The sequence below is a fragment of the Rhodamnia argentea genome, chromosome 4 (genome assembly GCF_020921035.1).
Source record: "Rhodamnia argentea isolate NSW1041297 chromosome 4, ASM2092103v1, whole genome shotgun sequence".
NCBI lineage: Eukaryota > Viridiplantae > Streptophyta > Magnoliopsida > Myrtales > Myrtaceae > Rhodamnia > Rhodamnia argentea.
The window spans coordinates 10,595,083-10,619,742 of record NC_063153.1 but is presented as its reverse complement, the minus strand read 5'-3'; the positions used below and the strand labels follow the sequence as shown (position 1 = coordinate 10,619,742).

The 24,660-nt window shown below is 40.2% G+C and overlaps 1 protein-coding gene and 1 pseudogene across 1 annotated transcript; both read right to left on the bottom strand.

Annotated features, from left to right (window-relative positions):
- Positions 1–601: 601 nt before the first annotated feature.
- On the bottom strand, positions 602–3,664 carry LOC115750118 (annotated as a pseudogene).
- An 8,265-nt stretch (positions 3,665–11,929) lies between these two features.
- LOC115750117 (carotenoid cleavage dioxygenase 8 homolog B, chloroplastic-like) lies at positions 11,930–15,369 on the bottom strand. The gene is made up of 6 exons (XM_030687289.2): positions 15,041–15,369; positions 13,953–14,696; positions 13,587–13,780; positions 12,687–12,876; positions 12,474–12,576; positions 11,930–12,160 (listed from the first exon to the last, which is right to left on the bottom strand). Exons 1-6 carry the CDS (start codon positions 15,347–15,349, stop codon positions 12,015–12,017), a joined length of 1,686 nt encoding a protein of 561 aa, XP_030543149.1. The 5' UTR covers positions 15,350–15,369; the 3' UTR covers positions 11,930–12,014.
- Between the last annotated feature and the right edge of the window lie 9,291 nt (positions 15,370–24,660).

Here is a 24,660-nt window from a genome sequence, read left to right as displayed (position 1 = left end):
AGGGCATCCTCGTTGTAGAATGAGTTTTCTTTTGATTTTATAGCTAAGTTTCGTTTATTTAATCTTACATACTTCCATCGTAATAAGCAGGATTTGCAACATTTGAAGCTAACAAAGCCATCATAGCACTAGGATCAAACAATTCTCTTGTGGACATGAAAGGTTATGAGGAGATATGTTAAAATGGGTGATAAATTTATATATAATGGACTTAGTTGTTGCATAGGTTAGTTATATTCGATAAATGGATCATAAATATGTTCAAATGTAATATGAGTATTAAATAAATCATAAATGGGTTTACAATTTATTTATACCTAATCAATCTTTCCGGCTTTCTGTTCATTATCTTGCTCTCATTCGATATCGTGCTCACTTGCTCCAAAATCTCATCTCAATTCGCAATTAATTTTCCTAAATTGAATTAATCATGAAAGTGTTTTAGGAATATGAGTCCGATCAAATATGGTCAGTATATCTACATCCGTATTGTAATAAAATGGGTCATAAACGGGTTAAATGGATTTATTTAGGCCGAGCCATTTATAACCCGATCCAATTCAAACCTAATTCAATTCACCTATTTGATGGGTCTAGTCGTGACATGCATCAACTTGAAACTCTTAAACCAAAAATGCAAACTTAAATCAGCATCAACACTCAAATTTACATGCATAGAATGAAATGAACCGCTTCATCCAAGATCTTCACTTCTTAATCAATACCCCCTTGGAGAATAATCTCTACTTCTTAGGGACCCAACAACCATGGAGACCATAAGGAAGGCCATAGGGGAACTTTGCTCTGGCAATCTCCTCAAAAGTGGAGCCATCAAAGCAGCAATGCATACCCACCTCCATTTTTCTCACTAATCATTGAGATCACCACACCTGCAAGTGCAACCCCACCACACAATTCTTCAGACAAGAGGATTGAGAGATCCAAAAAGGGTTTTTTTTTTTTTTTTTTTTGAAAAAGATTTGCAAAATGGGAGAGTCAACAAAAATTGTGAGGGACTAGGAAGGCAATTATTCAAGAAAATAATTTTTCAGATTCGGGTGCTTCGCATGTACATGTAACTATTTCGAGTGAGAAATAATCATGTCCTGTTATATAACTCAAACGATCATATCAAATGTTTTTTCATCAAATACGATATAATGAGCATATGTTTCGATTTAGATTTATTATATTCTTACCATCATCTTCCTCGGTGGCCCCTGGGCTAGTCACGAAGAATGGTTCCGAGGCCACGATGCCATCCTCGTGCCAATTCTTCGCCTTCTTCTCCACTAGATCCACCTGCCGAGCCCCTCACTTCGTCAACTTCTCGTTAACAAAATCGCTGGGAGAAACTTCTACTTGCTAGTGAATGATTATGCTACAAACGCATGAATTTTGAGGGACATGAACGCTTTACCTTGGTGAGGGTATTGGGGAAATTGCAAGGGCGTTCGGCCCCGCATGCATAGGCAAATCTGTATTTTTTGCCCAAAAAGGCGGGGTTGATGCTGCACATGTCAATGCCTCTCCCATGTTCATCTGGGTCCAATGCTGCCTCCAACTTTCCATATGGGCTCCCATCCAATGGTATTGTGAACCTCCCAACCCTGCCCAATTTCACCACCACCACCACCACCACCACCACCAAGGCTTACTTGAAAAAAATAATCAAATATTTCATTTTTTTAATCTTGTGTTTTCGCCCTTTATACGATTATCCTTATTGCAATAAATTGCACGAAGATAAATATAAGTTGATGCGTGCAATTTCGCACGCGCAAAGATTCTAAGGAAGTACAGGGAAAACGCACTTAGCGTCGGGAAGTACGTCTTGGCCGGCGAGGGAGCGAAGGTTTTGGAGCTTGAGCTTCTTGAGAATAGTTGCATCCGCGTTGTGCTCGCAACAATCGGCGATCACGGCCACGGTTCGCCCGTCTTCGTCCGTCTCTTCGTATGCATTGATGAAGTGAAACGTCACTTACAAAGGGACCTCCACGCTCGTCACCTTTTTCATGCAACCGAAGAACAAAGAGCACGACAATGATCCTTAGTGAGTGTCTTAGGCGGGTATTTTGCATGCACAAAAAGTGAGTATTGAGAGAGTGATAGATTTGTTACGGTTTTGCCACTGGCCTTACACATGACATGCATGAACCCTTTGGAGTCCGGGAACCACTCGAACTTGTACAAAGCAGTGGGCTCAGCCTTGAGGAGGTTCCTCACGCAGTACCTCGAGGGCATCTCCAGCACGACGACGTAGTGCTCGGTCACCGGGAACGAGTGAACCCAACCGGGCATGGGGCCTCCCCGGCAATCTACCCTCCTGATTACCTTCCTCTCGTTCGATCCGGGCCGCATCCTCACCGCCGAGTATCCCAGGTTGATCAGGTTGGGTAGCAGTGTCAGGAACTCGGTATCGGTTACGATCAGATGGGCGGAGTGTATCAGACCCCCTAAGGAGTCGGTGTAGGTGAAGTTCCCTAAGGTCTCGAGCGTGGTTGGGTCGATCGTTATCGACCCCTTTTGCGTCTCCGTGAGGCAAACCACTCGTCCGTCTCCAAGCCTGACGATGCCCATACAGGCGTTATCGGTCAACGGAGAACAAGCCGGCAAGTTCGCCGATGTAGGATAGAAAATTGCTTGCCTTGGGCACCTCCGAGAATTCTCGGTAGCATAGCTTGCGGTTCTTCATTGCGGCCTTGTACGCTTCGGATTCGATCTGGCGGTGGCCGGCGATCAATCGTCCGCTCTCAAACTGCAGCTTCACCAAGGTCGCATAGCCATCAAAAAGGTGGCGGAAGTGGTAGTTTCCGATGTGCCATAAACCGGGACCATTCCTAATATAAGTTCCGTTCTGTATATGATCAAATTAACCATCAACTAATCACATTTTCATAAAGGAATTGGTACCCTGACAGTCTGATAGCACTGTCATTATTTATAACCCAACGATTTTTCAATTAACGAGTACTTTATGCAAAACACGCGGTGATGGTGTTTGTTTTCACAATAACTATTCTTGTGATTTCTTTTCTTGAAACAGAAGAAAATCGAATAAAGCTGCCTTCATTTAAACTAAACGAACAAAATAATATATTGTCTTCCATTTTCTTGCAAATGGCAAGATGGGAACAAGCCGAACGGAGAAGAAATTCAGTCAAAGGACATAAAAACATATGACTCTGACGACATGCATGCAAAAACAAGATCGAAGATCACACAGAAACTCACCAGCCAGAGAGGTATCTCTCCTTCGACGACCAACTCTCCCTCCCACCGGTGTTGCCGGACGCTCGTCCAGGCGATGTGATTTAGGTCGCCGCCCGCGCCTTCTTTCCCCGGCGACGGTCGTGAGACGATCGGGACCTCACTAGCGACGTTCGCGATGGCGAGTTCTCGAAGGTCACTTCGCTTGTTCCTCCGGGGCAAATTCATTTTCCCAAGAGAACATCCATCTTTCAAATGATCGAAGCTTTCGGAAGATGCATTGATAGAGTGCGGAACATAATTTGGAGTAGCTAAAGAGTTTATGGAAGCCATAGGAGAACAAATTGAGAGCAAAAGGAGTTGAGAGAGAGAGAGAGTGATTATTGACTGTGCTGAGACGTAAATGAAGTGCGGGCGGAGGTGTGAGGAAGGAACTATACAAGCATCTCATCCCAGATAAACTATTAGGTAGGAGAGTCTTGCCAAGTCAGCATCATGCCACTCCATTCATCAGTTGACACGTGTGCATACGGGTCCCACTATTCACCTTTACGCTCTCCCCTCCGTTACTGTCGGCGTTGCTGATTGACTCTTTCTCTTATGTTCTACGCTTTTCTCTCTTCTTCTTCGTCGACCTCCCTCAAACCTATCAGTGCGATTCAATGAGCTATGCCCCGGTTTTCGATCACGGCAGGAGATCGTCGTCATTCGTCGAAGCTCATTTAAAATAAGCTGATCGTCGTTGGTGCATACTGGGATCCACATTGCTATGTGTTGTTCCGTGAATGGAGTGATCTACCGACCGGTGCGGCGGTGACATAAAAATTCAGACTTACCTAATATTTTATCATGCATATACTGACGTGGGAATCTTGATTGGTGGAATACAATTCCACTAGACGACATGTGTGCATTCAGTACCTCTTGGCTTGGGCCTGCCCGTCATTACAAGCTATCAAGCTAGTAATTGTTCTGCTAGGATGTTGAATCTTTTAGGACAAGAACATGAGTCCAGGGTTCAAAGAATATGTTAAACCTCCACATGGGTTTCATATTTTGTTGGGATAATTGCCCAAGAAGTCTTGAACATATTATACGGCGGCTAATTCACTCATAAACCTTTCAATTATATGATTGAGGCCAAAACTTTTGACAATTTGCCGATTTAGTCCTAAACCGTTTGTCAATGTAGTCCCTTTTGCCAATACATGTTTATGATTAAATTGACAAAATGTCAAAAAGTTTAAGAGTAAATAGGTGAAATTTCAGAAGGTTTATGATTAAATTGAGACAATTGAAAGGTTTAAAGTTGAATTGACAAATCGTCAAAAGGTTTAGGTCTGAATTGGCCGCTATACAATAGATTTAGAACTTTTTGGACAATTTTCCCATATTTTGTCAGGTTCGTTTATATCACCCAACTGGATCTCAGCTTATGTGTTACATAGTTTAGGAGGTTAGTAGTTTGCGATCAATCTACGTAAGTAGGACATCATCATCTTAAACAAAGAACATGGTTAAATGTTTAAGCTTGAAGTAGAAAGTAGAATCCTCTAACTTCGCAAGATCATTCAAATTTTTTGATACGAAATTTATGGACATATAAGAGGACATGACATCCATCATTTCAAACTCTTAAACGAAAAAATAAGTGCTCAAATCTACCAAGAATCATTCCACAGATCTCGAGCTTTACATGCATAGAATGATTTCCACTTCTCTCATCATCAAGCAATTCTACACAAGCATATGGAGCAGTGACCACAACTTCATCCATGGTCTTCACTATATCCATATATCCATGAGACTTGTCCATTCCCATTGAACCCACAAACCGTGGACTTCAAATAATGAGCCTTACGGTGCGTTTGATTGGTTGAAAACTTCATGATAAATGAAAATGCTTTTCTGAAAAATTATTTTTTAGAAAAATGGTTGGTTTTCCTACGTTTGGTGATATAACAAAAACAAATAAATAAACGAATAAAATAAATATAAATACATATTAAATTTGAAAATAAAAAAGCATTAATATATTAGTATATTGAAAAATTCGAGAGGTATAATTCTAGAAAGTGTTTTCACCTCTTTAGATTCAGAAATTCACATTTCTCATAAGAAAATGCTTCTATGACAGTCTAAGAGTACTATCAGTATTTTTGACCGTAGATCCATACACTATCACCACACGTTTTGGATAAAACACTCATTAATTAGAAAATCGTGGGGCAAAAAATAATGACAATACTGTCGGACTCACAAACTAGCGGCTTCTTTCCTAATTTTATGCATGAATATTCTATTAACTGAAATGTGTTTTTAGTTGACTAGTCATTTTCAATAAAAAAAAAATTGGAAAAAATAATTCTCGAAAAGTACTTTCCCTCGAACAAATGTACCCTTAGTGAAACGAAAGGAGTGAAATGGATAGGTGGATCAATTTTTGCGATTAATTGATTAGTTTCTTAGATGGAGAGATATTCTGATCAAATAATTTATTAGTACCTTGATGGGAGACTTTTATTACAGAAAATTGTCCAAAAATTCCTAAAATTATTATACCTTTGTCAATTCAATCATAAATCTTTTGATTTTACCAATGAGTCCTAAATCTTTTCATGTTTTACCAATTGAGTCAATCCAACCAATTTTGATTGGAAATCGTTGACATGAACAAATTTTAATAATATTTTGATTTTTTGATTTTTTTATTCTTAATTTGTTTTTGTTTTTCTTTTCTCGGCCGCCGGCAAGGGTCGTTAGGCCCTCGCGGACTACGGGCGAGGGTGCCTAACCTTGTCCATATTCGAGAGGTGCTATGAGCAAGGCTACCTCGCTTGCGGCGGTGATGGCCTCACCCACATCCGGACGAGGCCGGGTGAGGTCATCAAGGCCCTCATTGGCTGCGGAGAAAAGAAAAGAAAAAATAAAATAAAATAAAAAAGAAAAAGAAATAAATAAATAAAATTTTGAACAAAATTTTAAAATATTATTAAATATTATCCATGTCAAGGTCAATTGTATCACGTATAACGGTCAGCTTTTACATTAGCAATCTTCGGCTAAAATTGGCCGAATGGACTTAGCCGGCAAAAGATGAAAGGGTTTGGGACTGAATTGATAGAAGTGTAACAAGTTTAGTCGTTTTGGACACTTTTTTCTTTTTATTTCTTAGGGACCCGGCAACCATGGAGTGACCATAAGGAAGGCCGTAAGGGAACTTTGCTCTAGCAATCTCCTCAAAAGTGGAGCCATCCAGCAACAATGCGTACCCACCTCCATTATTGAGATTACTACACCTGCAAGTGCAACCCAGCACACAAATCTTCAAGAAAGAGAATATAGGAATTTCATTTCTATGGCAAAAGTTTGCAAAATAGGAGAGTCAACTACAATGTGAAGCACTAGATATTTTGAGCAAGATATATTCTTGTCATCTCTCACTTCAAATTTATGCAAGGACATGTCGAATGTTCTGTCCTCAAATAAGGCATAAGGAACATATGTTGTGCTTTGGATTTTCGCAAATTCTTACCATCATCTTCCTTTGTCGCCCCTGGCCTTGCAACAAAGCATAGGTCAAAGAGCATGGCGCCATCTTCGTATCAATTCTTTGCCTTCTTCTCCACGAGATCGACCTGCTGTAACCTCTCACTTTCATCAACAAAATCACTTCGTGCAATTTGAATTTTTTTTCGATTTGTGAGTGTTAATTCTATGCTCTTTCTTGCACCGGGCAGGCTTGTAAATCATTGTGAGGGATATTGATGGGGTGTGGTTCATAATCTCCATCAACATGAAAGCACGAGAGTCCTGCTGCCCAGTGAGAAGCCGGGAGTCTAAGGGAGCTGCTCTAGCGAGAGTTGTAGAGACCAACATCTCTTGGACATCAGAGGACTTTTATAGTTTAAGCCCATATTTTATCGGTTGTTTAGGGTTGAGCTCATGAATTACTACTGCTATGTATACTCTTTTTGGTTTGAAATTGAGTGATGTAACAGAGAGATGAGAGTGCTAATTATAGTGGAGTCATCTAATGGATGTAGTCCTAGTTTAAGGGTAAAATAAGATAAACCTTGTATCTTGATTTTATGTTTCTCTCTTTTACTCTTTAATTCGTTGTGGTTTGTGCACCGACCCTGTTGACACCTAAATTTTAATTTTCTTTAAATCAGTCATATTTCATAAAATTGAGAATTAACGTTAGTTCTCGCCAAAAATAATTTTCATGCGTGACATATTATATTTTTGTGCATTGCATTAGCATTTAGTAGTGCAAGACTGAGCTTAGGTGGTTTGAATTCAAAGGGACAAGAAACTTGTTGGCAATTCAAGGATATATGTGCCAAAATTCATAAGCACAAAAGTTGTGGATGAGTCCATGGTTGGATGCAGTGTTCGGCCAGTTCAATCCACATAAAAGGCGTGCTAAAAAAAATTAATTAGGTGATGGGAATTGCCCTTGGGCTTCAAATTTAACCCACTCACGTTTAAATTGGGGGAAAAACATGGACTAGTCATTAATCCATCCATTGAGCCCATATCATAAAAATTTGCAGCTGTCCACAACTTGCGCCGAAAGCTTGAAGGAATGCAAACCAAGTGAGACTCCTCAAAGTGCAGATTTTTTTAATCCAAGGGTTTAAAAACTAGTCAAAGTCTAACTAGGACTCCCAATCTAATGGTCAACATTCAATCCTATCTCCACTAGGTTTAGAATACTTAAGCTCTCTATAAATAGAACCCTAAACCTAGGTGAACAGAGGAGGCATCCAGAATTTTTTTTCTAGAGAAAGAGAAAACGTGAGAACGTGAGTGAGTCTTCATTCCACTGTTCGCTGCACTATTTGGGGTTAATTCTGCTGCAAACCAACAATCAAAACAGTGCTGTTCGGGGTTGATTCTTAGGCGATTTCACCACAATTCAGCTTGAATTTTTGCCCTGCGTTTTAAGGGCTGATCTAGCATTGTTTACGAGCAACTCCCTTGCTGTTCGTGAGTTTCCTGAGCCAGCCGCGACGAGGCGATTCATAGTCCGAAGCTTTGCACAAGTGTGATCTTCCAAGTTGTACGTGCGTCGATCCCGCGAACTCTCATCCGCGGATTGGTGGCGTCGAGTTTGAATTGGCAATACGAGCCCACGGTGTGCGGAATTTTAGCGCAACATATCAAGGTAACTCTCTCACATTTATCAACGTTGATTTGCTGCTGATTTGGAATAGAAAACATGCTGTTTGACATGCCTTAGATGCTGTTCAAGTGCTGTGAAAGTGCTGTTTTTTTTGGAATTGTCCTTTGCTTTGCATCATACGTGTCCCTAACCATGCAGAATCTTTCCAAGCTTAAAGGTAAGTCTTTTGACTATTCTATTGATGATTTGGCATGAATTAATTGCTGCTTGTTGGCTGGTTTCTTCGACTAAGAAATCGAATCTTTTTGAAGAAACTCAAAGAACAATTTTCGCATATCAAAACCCTAATTTTTATCATAAATTTTGAAAAGCGGGTTTAATTGGACTCATTGGACATGTTTTCAGGATAAAAAATCCTAAATCTAAATTAGGGAATTTTATTCCCTAATATGCAACATCTATGTTAAGTTGGATAAACTTGTCCGTCGCCGTTCGGATACGACCCTCCAACTTAGTAAAGATGGGAATTTAGTTAATCTGATCTATCACCGTTTAGATCCGATTTGCTATCTTCAAAACGCCGAATTTAGATTTAGGAATATCTTTTTTTGAAAAAATGCAAGAGGATGGGGTTTGATTCGTTTCGACTTATCTGGATTGCTATCTTGAATTATCCGATTGGATTGATATTCTGCAATTGATTGGGATCTTGTTTGATTTAAATTTCCCGATAAACTTTAAAAAAAATCCTAAAAATTAGTGAGATATGGTTTCTTATAAGCCATGTCTGATTAAATCTTTAGGAAGATAAGGTTTCCTAAAAACTTTATCTCATTAAGTTTATCTTGAAAATTTAGGTAAAGAGAATCAAATCAGAATATTCTTAATCTAGTCGAAAATTCAAAGAAAAGGAACGAAAATCAGTTCATTGTCATCTTGTGTGATTTCATGGATATCTCATCTTATTTACGAAAAAATTACAAAAAAATCCCATGCATATCTTCATGTTATTTTTTTCACATATCTCACGTTCCATGCATATCTATTCTGCATTATTTCATTTATCTAGCCAAATTCACTTCATATATTTTCGAGTATCATATATTGCATTCCATATTTTCGAAATATCACTTGCATATCTTTAAGTTGTGTTTCCAAAAATAAAAATCTGCTCGTTTGAGATATTGCTTTATCTTTTGATCGCATCATATTTTCGTATACCATTTAGTCCTTCATCCATATTTTCGGAAATTAGAATATATCATCCATGCATTCGTACTTTTGTATATCCCATTGGTTGTCTTCCATGTTCTAAAAATAACATTTTGCACATCTACATATCATATAACTTCGCATATCATGTGTTGCATGTTCATGTTTTTTTTTTTACCACGTCATTCGCATGTCATGTAGTATCGCGTTTAGGACCATGCATTCTAGGTCAGTTAAAATTAATTCATATGTTTAAATCATTTAACCTAAAGTTGCATGTCACTTAGGCTAAATATAGTTTTCGTGTCAAATGTAGTCGGCGTCATAGGATAGCTAGTTTCATGATTTTTGCACGCCATTAGGATAGATTATCTTACGTCATTTTGCATGCACTAATTAGTCATTTAAACTTTGCATATCATTGTTTGTCTTGCATTTTTGCATGAGCGTATCATATTGTCATTTAGGTAGAATTCATTGTCATTGCAAGCATACATTCATTGCATTCATTTAAATAAGCGAACACACCAAAAAAATTCATTCCATCATTTTGAACTTTAAAGTGAACTCAATCAAGTTGCCAAACCTAGGATTTTCATGGAATTTAAGGTACCGAAAGGGCATTAGCTTTAATTAGTTAATGTAATCAAGTCCCCGAATCCACAATCTCCGGTTCGTAGAAATAAGAATAGTCCTCTCACTATTTTTATTTAGGTTTCTAACCAACCTACCAAAAATGGTTAGTGGCGACTCCAAAGTTAAAATCATTTGAATTAACCAATGTTGCGATTTGGTAGGGCTTGGGAGAGTCCGTATTAGGTTAGTTGAATAATTAACCTGATAATCCATTAACCTAAAAATTTATTTTTTAGGTCGCGACAGACCCTTAATAGATATATAACTATATGTATGATTCTCCATCTTAAAATTTGTTTGTTATGAAAAAAATTCCAAAGGAACAAATAAAAGACGAATATCATGGGCTACAAAAAAGAGAAGAAGAAGAAGAAATGAAATATAAGTAAAGTTGGTACCTAACACGAAAGAACAAAAGGGACATTATTGAAACCAATCATATCCAAATGAGAAAAAAGAAAACAAAAGATTTTAATCGGGAAAGTGTTAACAAAATGGCTACATAAAGAAGGCAGGGTTCCTTCTATTAAAGAACTACGCTATGTTCTTATTCATTGTAAACGTATTGTATGTACGTTTTGGCCTGCGAAAGAGCGAAGGTTTTGGAGGGTTAACTTGTTGAGAACGGTTGCGTCCTCGTGGCACTCGCAACCATTGGCGATCACAGCCAAGACTCGCCCGTCTTCGTCCGGCCCTTCATATGCATCGATGAAGTGTACTGTCATGTACAAAGGAACCTCCACGCTTGCCACCTTTTTCTTGCAACAGAAGAACAGAAGAGAAATTCTTTGTCATATTCATAGTTGGTATATTGTTTCGTCAAAGATGGTGATCGACGAAAGATTTATCACCAAAGCATGTGAACTTTTCTTAAGATTGAAGCGGGTTCTGTGGCAATTTAGATATAAAATAATCGACAAGGCTATGTTATGAACTACAGGTAAACAATTGAGAATGCTGATAGAAAATTGGTATGTAAATTTGCAATAAGAATTAAGTGTTATTGATTGCAAATCTTTACGATTGACGCTTTCGCGGTCTTTTATAGTCATGCGTAAAAACATAACCATCTGATAATTATTTAAATTCCAACTCCAACTCCACTTGAAACTGTTTATTCTTTATACCCACCCAGTTACACTTTGTCTCTATCTTGGCCTTTGCTCTTCCCGTCGATCTTGTAATCGATTGGTTCTTATTCTGTGAATACCGATCTCCAGCTTTTTGCCGATCCCCTTCCATCGGCGACAATTGACCTCCTTAGTTTCCAATTCAGAACAATAGCTACCGACCATCTTGGCGGTGATGCTACTAGACTCTATTATGGCCTAGGTTAATTTTTGGTGTCAACATATACAAAAAGGCCATGGTCGGACCGTCAAACTTAGTGAAAACGCTTATGAATGATAATTAGAAAAGAACATACTTCAAAAAAGTTAATAACAAAAACAATAAACTCACTATTTTATTTCCATTTATTTATTGGGCTTTTACACATAGCCTGGGAGATTGTCGCCAGAGCCTTAGCCTATGACACCGAGGTTCTTACTCTCGGGGGTAGACTTATGCTTAAATATAGTGCTTGCATGCTTCAAATATTTTAATTCTTACATCTTTCTAACAAATTTCTCCAACAAGCTCCAGGATGAAATAAATTCTCCTTCGTGCGACATTTATGGAAATGAAAGGTGGTAGACATATATCAACTCGTACTCTTAAACCAAAGATACACACTCAAATCTGCATCAACACCAGCAAGAATCGTTCCATAGATCTCAAGCTTTACATGCTCTCACTTATTAACCAATACCCTCATGGAAGATCTTTAATTCTTGGGGATCCAGCAACCATGGAAGCCATAAGGAAGGCCATAGGGCAACCTTGCTCTAGCAATCTCCTCAAAGGTGGAGCCATCAAGCAGCAATGCATACCCACCTCCATTTTCCTCACTAATCATTGAGATCACCACACCTGCAAGTGCAAGCCCAGCAGACAATTCTTTACAAAAGAGGATTTGGAATTCATTTTTATGGCAGAAGTTCGCCAAAAAGGAGAGTCAACTACAATGTGTGAGGCACTAGAAACGCAATTATTAGAAAAATCATTTTCCAGAATTTGGGGAGTGATGGAATAATTTACACTTGTTAACCAAATAATTGGGGCAAGAGATAGTCATGTCACCTCTCACTTCAAATGATGCAAGGCTGCGCGCGAAAGCAAGGCTTGCATACTAGATCAGGCAGTCAAGAGCAAATGCTGTGATTTAGATTTCATAAATTCTTACCATCATCTTCCTCGGTCGCTCCTGGCCTTGCGACAAAGAATGGTTCCGAGGGCACGGCCCCATCTTGGTGCCAATTCTTTGCCTTCTTCTTCGCTAGATCGACCTGCCGAAACCTCACTCTCATCAAACTTCTACTTGCTAGTGAGTAATGCGAACACTATATCTCCTTCGCGTGGCAAAAAGCATGAATATCTGAGGGACATGAACACAAACCTTGGTGAGGGTGTTGAGGGAATTGCAAGGGCGTTGGGCCCCACAAGCATAAACAAATCTGTAATTTTTGCCCAAAAAGGCAGGGTTGATGCTGCACATGTCAATGCCTCTCCCATGTTCATCTGGGTCCAACGCTGTCTCCAACCTCCCGTATGGACTCCCATCTAATGGTATTGTGAACCTCCCAACCCTGCCCAATTTCACCACCACCAAGGCTTAATTGAAAAGGAAAGTAAACATATTGATCAGTGCACCTCTCTTCCTTTGTTAATTGGAAGCTACTAGCCTTACAATCTGATAATACTGTCAGTTATTTCTAATCACACAATCTCCTAATTAATGAGTGTTTTATGCAAAACACGCAGTGATGGTGCGTGGATTTATAGTTGAAATTGTATCGTCACCGACAGTATTGTCAGGGAAGCATTTTCATTATTAATTAGGTGGGGTTTTGCGGAGTTTTAAAAAGACCACTTGCTTTTTGCTACAGAGTGAGTTTGAAGGTGATTGTGCAATTTAAATTAATTAATTTTTTTTTTGTGTGTTTGTGAGCGTTGATTCTATGCACTTTCTTGCATCTGGCTGGCTTTCACAATCATTCAAAGGGATATAGCTACCAAGTTTTGCAAATATAATGTTTAGCTCAACTTTGAAAATACTCACTACTTCCCTTCAAAACTTTGGAAAAATAAATAACAAACATTAAGTTTTAATTTCTATTGTATGTAGCCAAAAAAATAAATAAATAAATACAAAAGGTCTTCACTGAAAATCATCATAAAGAAACGAGATACCTGTTAAAGAAAACAGGCTTCCTTCTTTTAAAGAACAACTATACTATGTTGTTATGCATTGTCAACATATTGCATGTACGAGAACATGTATTATGAAGATAAATACCTAATTTCAGGCACTTTGTCGTGGCCTGCAAAGGAACGAAGGTTTTGGAGGGTGAGCTTGTTGAGAATCGTTGCGTCCCCATAATACTCGCAACAATCGGCGGTCACGGCCACAATTCGCCCGTCTTCGTCCGTGTCTTCGTATGCATTAATAAAGTGTAGTGTCATGTACAAAGGAACCTCCACACTCGTCACCTTTTTTATGCAACAGAAGAAACAATAAGGAATTCTTTGTCATATTCATTACTTACATACAAAATGTTTATGACTGAATCGGTATAAAAAAAAAAAAATTATCACGGAATCTCTTTAACTTTTTGCTCCACAAAAACTTCGAGAGATATAGAGAGCGATATAGATAGCTTACGGTTTTGCCACTGGCTTTACACATCACATGCACGAACGCTTTGGATTCTGGAAGCCACTCGAACACGTACAACGGATTGGGCTCAGCCACGAGGAGGCTTCTCACGCTGTACCTCAAGGGCATCTCCGGCACGACGATGTAGTGCTCGGTAACGGCGAACGAGTGTACCCAACCAGCCGTGGGGCCGCCCCGGCACTCCACCCTCCCGATCACCTTCCGATCACTCGATCCCCTCTCCATCCTCACCACCAAGTACCCTGGGTTGATCAGTTCGGGCAACACCGTCGTAAGTTCTGTCTCAGTCACGATCGGATGAGCGGATTGCAACAGACCCCCTACGGAGTCCGTGTACTCGAACTTCCCTAAGGTCTCGAGCGTGGTCGGGTCGATCCTTATCGACCCCTTTTGCGTCTCAGTGAGGCAAACCACCTGTCCATCTCCAAGCTTGATGACTGATATGTTGGCATTATCGGTCAACGATGGCGCGGAGAACAAGCCAACAAGTTTGCCAATGTAGGATAGGAAATTAGCTTCCTTAGGGACCTCGGAGAATTCTTGGTAGATTAGCTTATTATGCTTCATCGCGGCCTTGTATGCTTCCGACTCGACCTGGCGGTGGCCGGCAGTTAATCTTCCGTTCTCAAACTGCAGCTTTACCACCATGCCGAAGCCATCAAAGAGGTGGTGGAAGTTGTGGTCTCCGACGTGCCATAGACCGGCACCATTCCTTAGATAAGTTCCGTTCTACATATGATTAAATAAACTAATCAGTTTCTCTAATTGAAAAGGAGTAGTAGCAAGGATCTTGCGGTCATTTCCCCGTCGTTCTTCCTTGTCGTTTCTTTGATTAAAGCAAAGGAAAATTAAATAAAGCTGCCCTCATATATAGCTAGACTTTAGACCGAAAAAATAAATAGCTAGGCTTTAAACAATAAAAAAAAAAAAAATTTCCTCCTTTCCAATTCTGGCATATGTGGCAAGATGAGAACAAGCAGAATGGACAAGAAATTTGATTATGGGACGTGAAGAGATACGACTCTTTATCACATGCATGCAAAAACATGGTCGAAGATCACGCAGATCCTCACCAGCCAGAGAGGTATCTCTCCTTCGACTGCCAGCTCACCCTCCCACCGGTGTTGCCGGACACTCATCCATGCGATGTGATTCCTGTCGCCCGTGGCCTCTTTCCCTGGCAACAGTTGAGAGACGATTGGGACCTGGTTCGCGGCGTTCGTCGTGACGGCCATTTCTCGAAGGTCACCTCGCGCGTTCCTCCCGGGCAAAATCGTATTTCCAGGAGAAAACCCACCTTTCAAATGGTCAAAGCTTTTGGAATATGCCTTGATAGAGCGCGAAACATAGTTTGTACTAGCTACGGAGTTTATCGAAGCCATGGAGACAAACAGAGAGCAAAAGGAGTTGAGAGAGAGAGAGAGAGAGAGAGAGAGAGAGAGAGAGAGAGATTATTGGACCGTATATAAATATATATTCACGTGAACAAATGATTCCCACGAGCTAAAAAAAAAAACAAATGATTCCCACGTGATGCAACGTGGGAATCACTTATTTGTGGATACCATTCCACTAGACGACAAACATATACACTATGGTGACTATGTCACGGATCAAAGAGCGCCACGTCATCAATTTAAGGGAAGCTCATTCAAGCCATTAGATCGCAAAAGGGCTCAATCTCCACCTTCGGATTTGTGTAACAAGGATTGAGGATCTCAATCATTTAATGAAGATAATCTCCACCGTTGAAATAATGCGACAATAATCACCATCCTCCACAGTTAGATCAAAGGGATCTCCACCCTCCGATCAAGTAGACGAGGACTGACATTCTCTATCGTTAGATCGAGTAGAAGATCAATGGTTGTAGTTACAGGGATTTTTGTATAAATACGGAAGCCCTCCCCTTCAATTGGATCATTGAATTCATTTGAGTAATACAAATATTATAGAGCTTCTTTCTACTTTCTCTCTCTAAGATTTCCTTCCATGAGTGTGAGAGTAAGAGGGAGATCAAGGCTTACTTAGGCCGATTCGAGCGATTCATGATCTAAGTAACCCATAGTTCGTGATTGAAAGAATCATCTCGTTACAACTACACGTACCTGGCTATTTATGAAAAGTATTAAAATATGTTTTGAATTTGAATACGTTGAACGAACCCCGACCCGAATTGAAGTGGTCAAAATAATCGGCGGAGTGAAAGTCCAAGATTGTTTTGACCAAAAAAAGTCCAAGATTGTAACTGGATTGACCGAATTCCAGTTGGAATTTGTTTCCTTCTCCAATTTTGTGCTATCTTCACTATCCAATTTTGCACTTCTCAGTGGGGGTCGTATATGTTTTTTTCCTTTTGGGTCAGAGCGAGTAGATATTCACGCCATTGAAGTTGAGATTGGACTTCGAGATTCGTGTTGTGGAAAACGCCAAGAGATGCGCAAATTCAAACGCGAAATAGCAAAGGATAAAAGTAAAATAAAATGCACGAGACACGATATACATGAAAAATCCAAAACAAGAAAAATCACGGAGAGAGAGAGGGGTTTTACTATCTTAAATAATGAGCACAAGCGTACAATAAAAAATTTAAAGATCGAACAAGAAGGACTGAAAAACAAAGAATTTCAAGGTAGAAGCGAAAAGCTAGGGCGAGAAGCGAAAACAAGCGTTATAATATAATGTGTATCTTTTTTTATAGCCCCATCTTAAAAAAACCCTAAGATAAAGTGTATGATCCAAAATAACCTTATCTCTAATTTGAACCTTTTCTCTAACTTGAACCTTATCTTTAATTTGAAAGTTAAACTTAACAAATCTATACCTTGACTTTAAATCTCCAGAAGAGCATTTTACCAAACACCACAAGACCTCTTTCTCTCACCACCAAGAGCGACCACATAAGGCCACTTGCCAAATGACGGAATTGACAACATACACCCTTAAGCCTATGTGAGCGTACTCGATGTAGGAAACAAAAGATGAAACGTTACCAACTCCGCCTAAGTAACTCAAATAGCGAAAATGCCAACTAAGTCCAAACAATGCTTGAACTTGGTCAAAGGAACTGGTTTGATCAACATATCTGCTAGATTATCCGATGTAGTTACTTTTTTCACTGTTACTATACCCTTAGCAACCTCATCACTTACAAAGTGATAACCAATATCAATATGTTTTGTTCTCTCGTGATACATTGCGTTATTGGTCAACTAGATCGTACTTTGGTTATCGCAAAAGATAACGGAGGCTCCCTCCCACTTTACCCCAAATTTTGTAACCAAACGTTCTAACCAAAGAGCTTTCTTTGCTGCTTCAGTTGCTACCATGTACTCTGCTTCGGTGGTAGATAAAGAAATCGTGCCTTACAAAGTCGCTTTCCAACTAACCACGAAACCGCCAAGCGTAAAAATATAACCTTTCAAAGATCTCCTTTTATCGAGATCACCTGCATAGTGAGAATCAACGAAGCCAACAACTGAATGCCCCGTATCACTACCTCTATCAAAGACCAAACCAACATCTGAGGTACCCCGGATATACCGAAGAATCCACTTCACTGCTTGCCAGTGAGCTTTATCCGGATTTTCCATATACCTGCTCACAACACTAACTACATGGGAACTGCCTGGACGAGTGCATGTCATAGCATACATAAGACTATCAACAACACTAGAATATGAAACTCGAAGCATCTCATCTTCCTTTTCTTTGGTTTTAGCCGACAAAGAAGCAGAAAGTCTAAGTGGAACGCCAAAAGAGTACTTACCGGTTTAGCATTCTTTATGCTGAAACGTTCAATCACTTTCTCAATAAACCCCTTCTGCACAAGGTATAACTTCCCAACCTGTCCATCTTTGTGAATCTACTTACCTAGAATTTTCTTAGCAGCTCCAAGATCCTTCATCTCAAATTCCCTGCTAAGTTGCCTCTTTAACAATTGTATCTTTGACATGTCTTTCGCTACAATAAGCATTTCATCCACATACAATAGTAAATAAACAAAAGAACCATCATGCAATCTCTTATAGTACACTTAACTATCATGCGCACTTAGCGAGTAGCCATGACTTAATATAGAGCTATCAAACCTCTTGTACCATTGTCATGGAGATTGATTGAGACCATACAAAAAGCGTTTCAACCTACAAATGTGATTTTCTTTACTCTCAACAATGAATCCCTCGGGTTGAGACACATTGTCACGACCCGAATCCCGCGAGCTCGTTAACATCCCACCTGGCCATGATTATGTACAGTTCTCCAGGATCCAAAGGCCAACAAATTCATGCGGAAGCAAAAACAAATCCCCGTACAGAAACAATTAACATCATGATGACTTGGGACGGTAAAAAAAAAAAAACAAACTTATATACATATCCACATGTTCTATACAATTTTCCAAACCTACGGCTTCGGAGGCCACTGTACAAGCCTATGACCACTAAAACAAAACGATTACGTGGTCGAAGCCTATTATACATCCAAAATAAAACAACCAACAAAAGTCAAGAGGCCAACTACCCTAGGCCTCGTCCTCGCTATCTGGTACTATATCATCTCTCGCCTCCAACTCATCCTCGTCAAGCTCAAGTGGCTGTTTCGAATCCGATGGCTCTACAACCTTCCCATCTTTTCCCGGTACCATGACCTCGGGGAATACCGAATCTCCTGGGCAGATCATTCATGCTTGCGGCGGAGGGTCTGAAATAAACAACGAACCCACGACGGGGTGAGATAAAATCTCAGTAGGAAAATCTCTAACCCTAGATCAGGTCGCTAGTGCCTCCAGACACAATCTAGGCGAGCAACAATTTCCAACAACTCTTTCTTTCTTACCCAAAAAAATTCCCCAATTCAATTCCAGAAAATTCCACTCTTTCTCCGAAAATTCTCACACCTTCTCAAATATTCTACGTTACTCCTCTCTCTGCGTTCCACGCCTCAATCTGACAATAAAATATTCTACGTGCTCCAGGGCACGTTTTAACCACATCAGGCCATAATATAAATATCCACATTACTCCGAAAATTGTTACGTTACTCCGAAAATATTCCACGTCACTCCAGAAATATTCCACGTCACTCCAGAATATTCCACGTCACTCCAGAAATATTCCACGTCACTTCAGAATATTCCACGTTACTCCAAAATATTCTACGTTACTCCAGAATATTCCACGTTACTCCACCGCCATCAAATAAGTTCATAACATTGAGCCTCGGACCTTTATGGAACATGGCTCTATACATATACCCGGGTCTCAGACACATAGGAATACGACCCACGGATCTCGGTTTCGGACACATAGGAACACGACCGGATCAAGTCTCGGACAATTAGTCGAACACGACTCACTTTGATCTCGGACGACTTAATTGAACACGACTTTCTTACTTTCTCGGTCTCGGACAATCGGACGAATACGGCTCACTTTGGCCTCGGACGACTTGATTGAATACGACCCTCACATTTTCTCGGTCTCGGACAATCAGACGAATACGGCTCACTTTGGCCTCAGACGACTTGATTGAATACGACCTTCTCATTTTCTCGGTCTCAGACAATCAGACGAATACGGCTCACTTTGGCCTCGGACGACTTGATTGAATACGACCATCACATTTCCTCGGTCTCGGACAATCAGACGAATACGGCTCACTTTGGCCTCGGACGACTTGATTGAATACGACCATCACATTTTCTCAGAATAGTTCGGGACCACGTGATTCGCTCACGTTAGAGAATTAATAATTCGGGATCACCCGATTAATTCACACTAATCCAAATATTAATTCAGACTACCCGGTCAATTAATACTACCATAGTATCCAATCCACGTCGTGCGACCATATTACGCTAACGTAGCAATTTATAAATCACGTGCCATTACAATTATACTAACGTGGAAATATATCACGGCCGAACAATAATAATTTTCTAACATATAATTAATTCACGACCATAGTACTATACTATAATAATGTCACATTTAATTAGCACCGTGGCGTAACGACTTTATGTCACATAAAAGTAACTCTAGTTAATATTTAAACTAACCATGGTTCAAAAACTAACTAGAGTCAAATACTAACCTAACCATGATTAATAAATAGCATAAAGCAACCATAGTTGAACAAAAAGTAACTAGGGTTGGTAGGGTAACCATGGTCAAACTTTGACCAAACAAATATCCTCTTGCAATTACTATTCATTGCAAGAACAAGCATATCTCACCTCCATTTCTGCAATTTTCGTCCAACCCCTCCACAAGCTCCAATCCAACACTTTTCTTCATCAAAAATTCACAATTTCATGGTCTTTTAGCAACCTAACCACCTAATTTAGGTTTAGAAACAATCCTACCTCAAAAACTCGCAAAACCTCCGTTGAACGGTTGAGGAAAAGCTTGAATCGAGCGGCGATTCCGGCGGTCCTTGCACGGCCGGCGACTCGGCGACGTTCTAGCGACTCCAAGCGCTCCAAAGCGACACCAAAGAAGGCTTGAAGAATTTTCGGCAACGGAGGGTGAGAGAGAGGGTGTTCGGCCAAGTGAGGGAGAGGGAGAGTGAGGTAGAGAGAAAGTGAGCTAGAGAGAGAGAGAGAGTCTTTGGATAAAGAAGAAGAAGATGCCAATATAATAATTAATATAGGTTAATAATAATTAATTATGCTCCCAAAGTCAAGAGAAAAATAATTATCTCCCCTCATTGACTAGTCAATCTCGGCCAAAGGGGAAAATGGCCAAAATACCCTTAGTTTCAAGTGAAAAATGGGGTATTTTTTGAGGGCAAATGGGTCCTTTCCCATATCCAGTCCAAATATACTTTTCCCGAACCTCTTTGGGGCGAACCGCGAAGGAATTTCACACAGGATGAGGAAACATCCAAAATTTTATTTATTGAAACCCCTGAAGGTCCGACGTCAAATTCTAAAGCTCGATTCGCAATCAATCTCGATCAATAGAATTTTCAGCGTATCTCAAACTAACGGGCGGCTTTTAGGAGCTACGCGTATCGACCCGTGATTAAAATCACGTTTAAGAATTACTCGAGCCTTGGCGACCTTGGTTGTCATTCAATTGTGAGGGTCAATCACTAGTCCCGATGGACACGATCGTTAGAGAATAATTCAGGGACGTTCGGAACCCATACGAGGTCAAACGGAATCACCCGAGATCCAAGCGTAGGGTATTATCCAAATCATTCCTTAATCATTCTAGGATCGGCCTATATTGGTCCAGAATATTCCCTCGACAATTTTCATGGCCAAAGAGTCAATCCAAGATCAAGTTCTTAGGTCCACGTACTTGATCTTCCTAGCTAGCCATTCCCATTCGGTTAGTCTGCTCGAGAGGGATCAACTCCGAGTGAGATTAGACTGAAATACATCAATGAGACCTTTCATTTATTCAAAGCTTCGAAAGTGAGTCGGAATTCAGGATGTCACAATTCTTTCCCCCTTACAAAAATTTCGTCCTCGAAATTTGCAATCCTCCAATCATCTCGTCTTATGGGGTGCCGACGCCTCATCACTACTACGCTTCCCAAAGTAGTTCTTGTCGTCACTTGACACTTCGGTAACGTCCTTAACAGCAATGGTTTTCATCCTTCAAAACTTTTATTCTTTGGTCCTCCACTGTGTTCACCTTCCTCTTCCCTTTTGACATTCGCAAAATCTGTTGGTAGCATGCCCTCGAGTATTCAAATCACCTCTTCAATTGACTATTGGTCCAAGAATAACATGCATACCTTACTACAATCCAGCTTTTTCTAATTCTGGATGAAAGGTCTTTCCAAAGCATCGCATAAAACTCATGGCCTTTATCAACTTGCCCTCTATTATTCAAATCGAGTCGTAACATTCTCGACTCCTTAAGCAAGTTCAAGATTACTTTTGTAGTAATTTGCTCTCAATTCCATTTGAAAACCTTCAACGATCATAGTAATCTTTCGATTTTCAAGGTCATGCCTCTTCCTGGCCGGCATGTCTCATCCTTGACCACATGTAAGACTAATCTAACATTCAGTCCATTCCATTGGACATCGTAATTCTCCCCTCAAATTTCGATGAGGTCATATCTTTAGATTCCTCTCCACTATTGAACTCGTACACTCGTCTATTGAACTCCATAGTTTCTATCGTCAACTTCGAGATTTCTTTTCCAAGTAATTAGAAGTTTGGATTTTCTCCTTATTCTATTCGTTTCCATGACCCTTAGAAGTCCGGGTCCATTCATCGCCACATCTCAATTCCTTTCTGACCTTCGGGCTTGATGCTTCAAGTAGCCATCAAACTAGTCAATTGGTAAACTTCCAATTTAGAAGTTGAATCTCTTATTCCTCACAGTGAGGTCTATCCCTTCGTTGCCAAATGCAAGACGCTCAATTTTCAATTGTATGCCTCTGCTACCTAATTTACCATTCCTTAGCAATAAGGGCATCTCAATCATGACCTTTCCTTTAGTTCCCTTTGGTGCAGTCAATATTTCTAACTCTTGTAGTTCACATAGTTGCGAGGTCATTCCTTGCACAAGCAACGCTCTCATTTTCATAAACGGTTTCATCCATCCGCACTACATCTCGTCTTTAGTCCTTTTCATCAATGGAATAATTCTTGTGGGGAATCTTCCTACGATCCGTCTATGACAGTTCATCAATTTCAGGAAACTTCAAATTTCAATAACTCACATCGACCTTAGTCGATCCATCATCACTTTTTACTCTTGAAGGATTCATAGGGATCCCCTCTCTCGGACTCCACACGACCAATGAATTTCACCTCATCCGACCCAAAACTCGCACTCTTCACACTTAGCATATCATGATTGTCTCCTCGGGGTCAAGCTTCTCGTGACTCCTTAAACGAGTCCGATCATCGTCTCTACAGATGGTAACAATTAATTCAATTATTTCTTGAATGCCCAATCCGATTATTATCAGCTCTTGCTACCAAGTGTTGATTCATTTAATTTGTCATCCGCACCATCCACTTGAGAGCTTATACTTTGGCTCTTTGTCCTTATAGGTTTCCGGTTAGACCATGCCGCATTTTATTCATTTTTGTCACTCTTTCCTCGGGAAGCATCGGTGCCTCAATCTCTTGGTTCCACAACCAGCTAATGCGATCTTGTCCCCATTTCATTCATTTAATCGAACATCAACATTTCCTGGAATTCAACATTGTCTACAAGACAGCTCCTTAGAAAAATTTTACGGAGATCATTTGAATTTGCGTCTTCTTTCTCGGTCTAGATGTTCAATCTTAATGCCACGACAATTAGAACTTTCTCTTCCTTCCACATTAGGGTCTCTTACCCTATGAAGGAAAGTATACACTTCAGTGGCATTCTTCTACCTCAAATCCACCTTGTCCTTGAAGTCCACGCCAATAGCGGTGTTCTTACTCCGGGATTCAAATGCCCCCACACTTGACATTCTCTTCTAATAACCCAGTCATCTTTAGTGACAAGGTTCAAAGGAGTCGAGGTTCTTCCTTGGTCTCCGCACATCCACACCTTGGATATCTTAATTGATCAAATCAATTCACCTTACGGGTTACAATCCAAGTACCCCTTTTTGCTTACTCATCCATCCATGAACACCGTGAGTAGTCGGGACTATCAAGTCCATTCACTTTCCTGATCCAATCACCCTTTAAAAAAAAATGACGCCCTATCCTTTAGGATGATAACTCACAATACCACTGCCAGTGGTCCCGATTCAACCTCACTCAATCGCATATAAATCAACAAAGTCGGGCAACCGACATAATTTTTTTTTTTTTCATAATCTTCCCGTGACAGAAGAGAAGAAACATCAATCTTTCATTACAGGTTTTACGCCGAGGTAATAGTCATTCCTCACAGGCACATTCTATGCTCCATAAGTGAAAATTCCCTTACTCGCAATCCATGAACAGAAATTCTCTTGCTTATTCTTCTTCCGATTATCCACTTCATTCATTACGACCCATTACCATTTCTCAGAATTAGGAGTGACAACTAGCCGTAAGGCTTTCGAATTTCAATCCACTCGGGGACTTCTCGTTTCATTCAAAGGGTCCTTAACCACCCTTAGTACACTTAGACGACTTCGAGAACTTTGTCTCGTATTGGTTGATCGCCTTCGGATCTTTGCAACGTTATTGAAGTTCAGGCAATCCTTACTTTCGAGAAACCTCAGAAAGTATTTTCTATTGAACGACTTAGCGAAGGCAATCTAGGTAGATATCATGCCTTCAAGGAAAAACTCTTCCTTTGATGACCTTTCACCAAATAACGACAGCCTCTTAAGGCTAGTAACTGCCAGGGTCACTTTCTTTTCATCCGTGCACCCGGAACCTCAGAGGTTTCCTTACACAATCCCCAATCCAGAGAAAGACAGTTTTAAATTTACTCTCCATCAAACTTAATCAATCTCACTCTTATGCATTCTTCCACAAGCTTTCTTTCAAACGATTTTTCTTTTCCATTCTCTTTCGTCTACAATCTCTACCATTTACTTTACTAACAACACAATCAACGATAGCAGTCTTATCTGCTTTAGGTAACAACGGCAGCTCCTTCTCGAGTCCGCCTATCCATCGAATTCCAAATTCCTTTCAAGGTTTTCTTGACCCATTCAACTCTTGGGTTTTGCACAATTTACAAGCTCGGCCAAACGTTCTTCTAGCGCTCATACTCTCGTGGTT

Excerpts from the sequence above, each read along its gene's own strand:
- LOC115750117 (XM_030687289.2), bottom strand. The coding sequence starts at position 15,349 with ATGGCTTCGATAAACTCCGTAGCTAGTACAAACTATGTTTCGCGCTCT. Across the intron at positions 13,781-13,952 it reads GTAAAGCCAGTGGCAAAACC|GTGACGAGTGTGGAGGTTCC; the intron begins GTAAGCTATCTA and ends TGCATAAAAAAG. Across the intron at positions 12,577-12,686 it reads CCCTCAACACCCTCACCAAG|GTCGATCTAGCGAAGAAGAA; the intron begins GTTTGTGTTCAT and ends AGGTTTCGGCAG.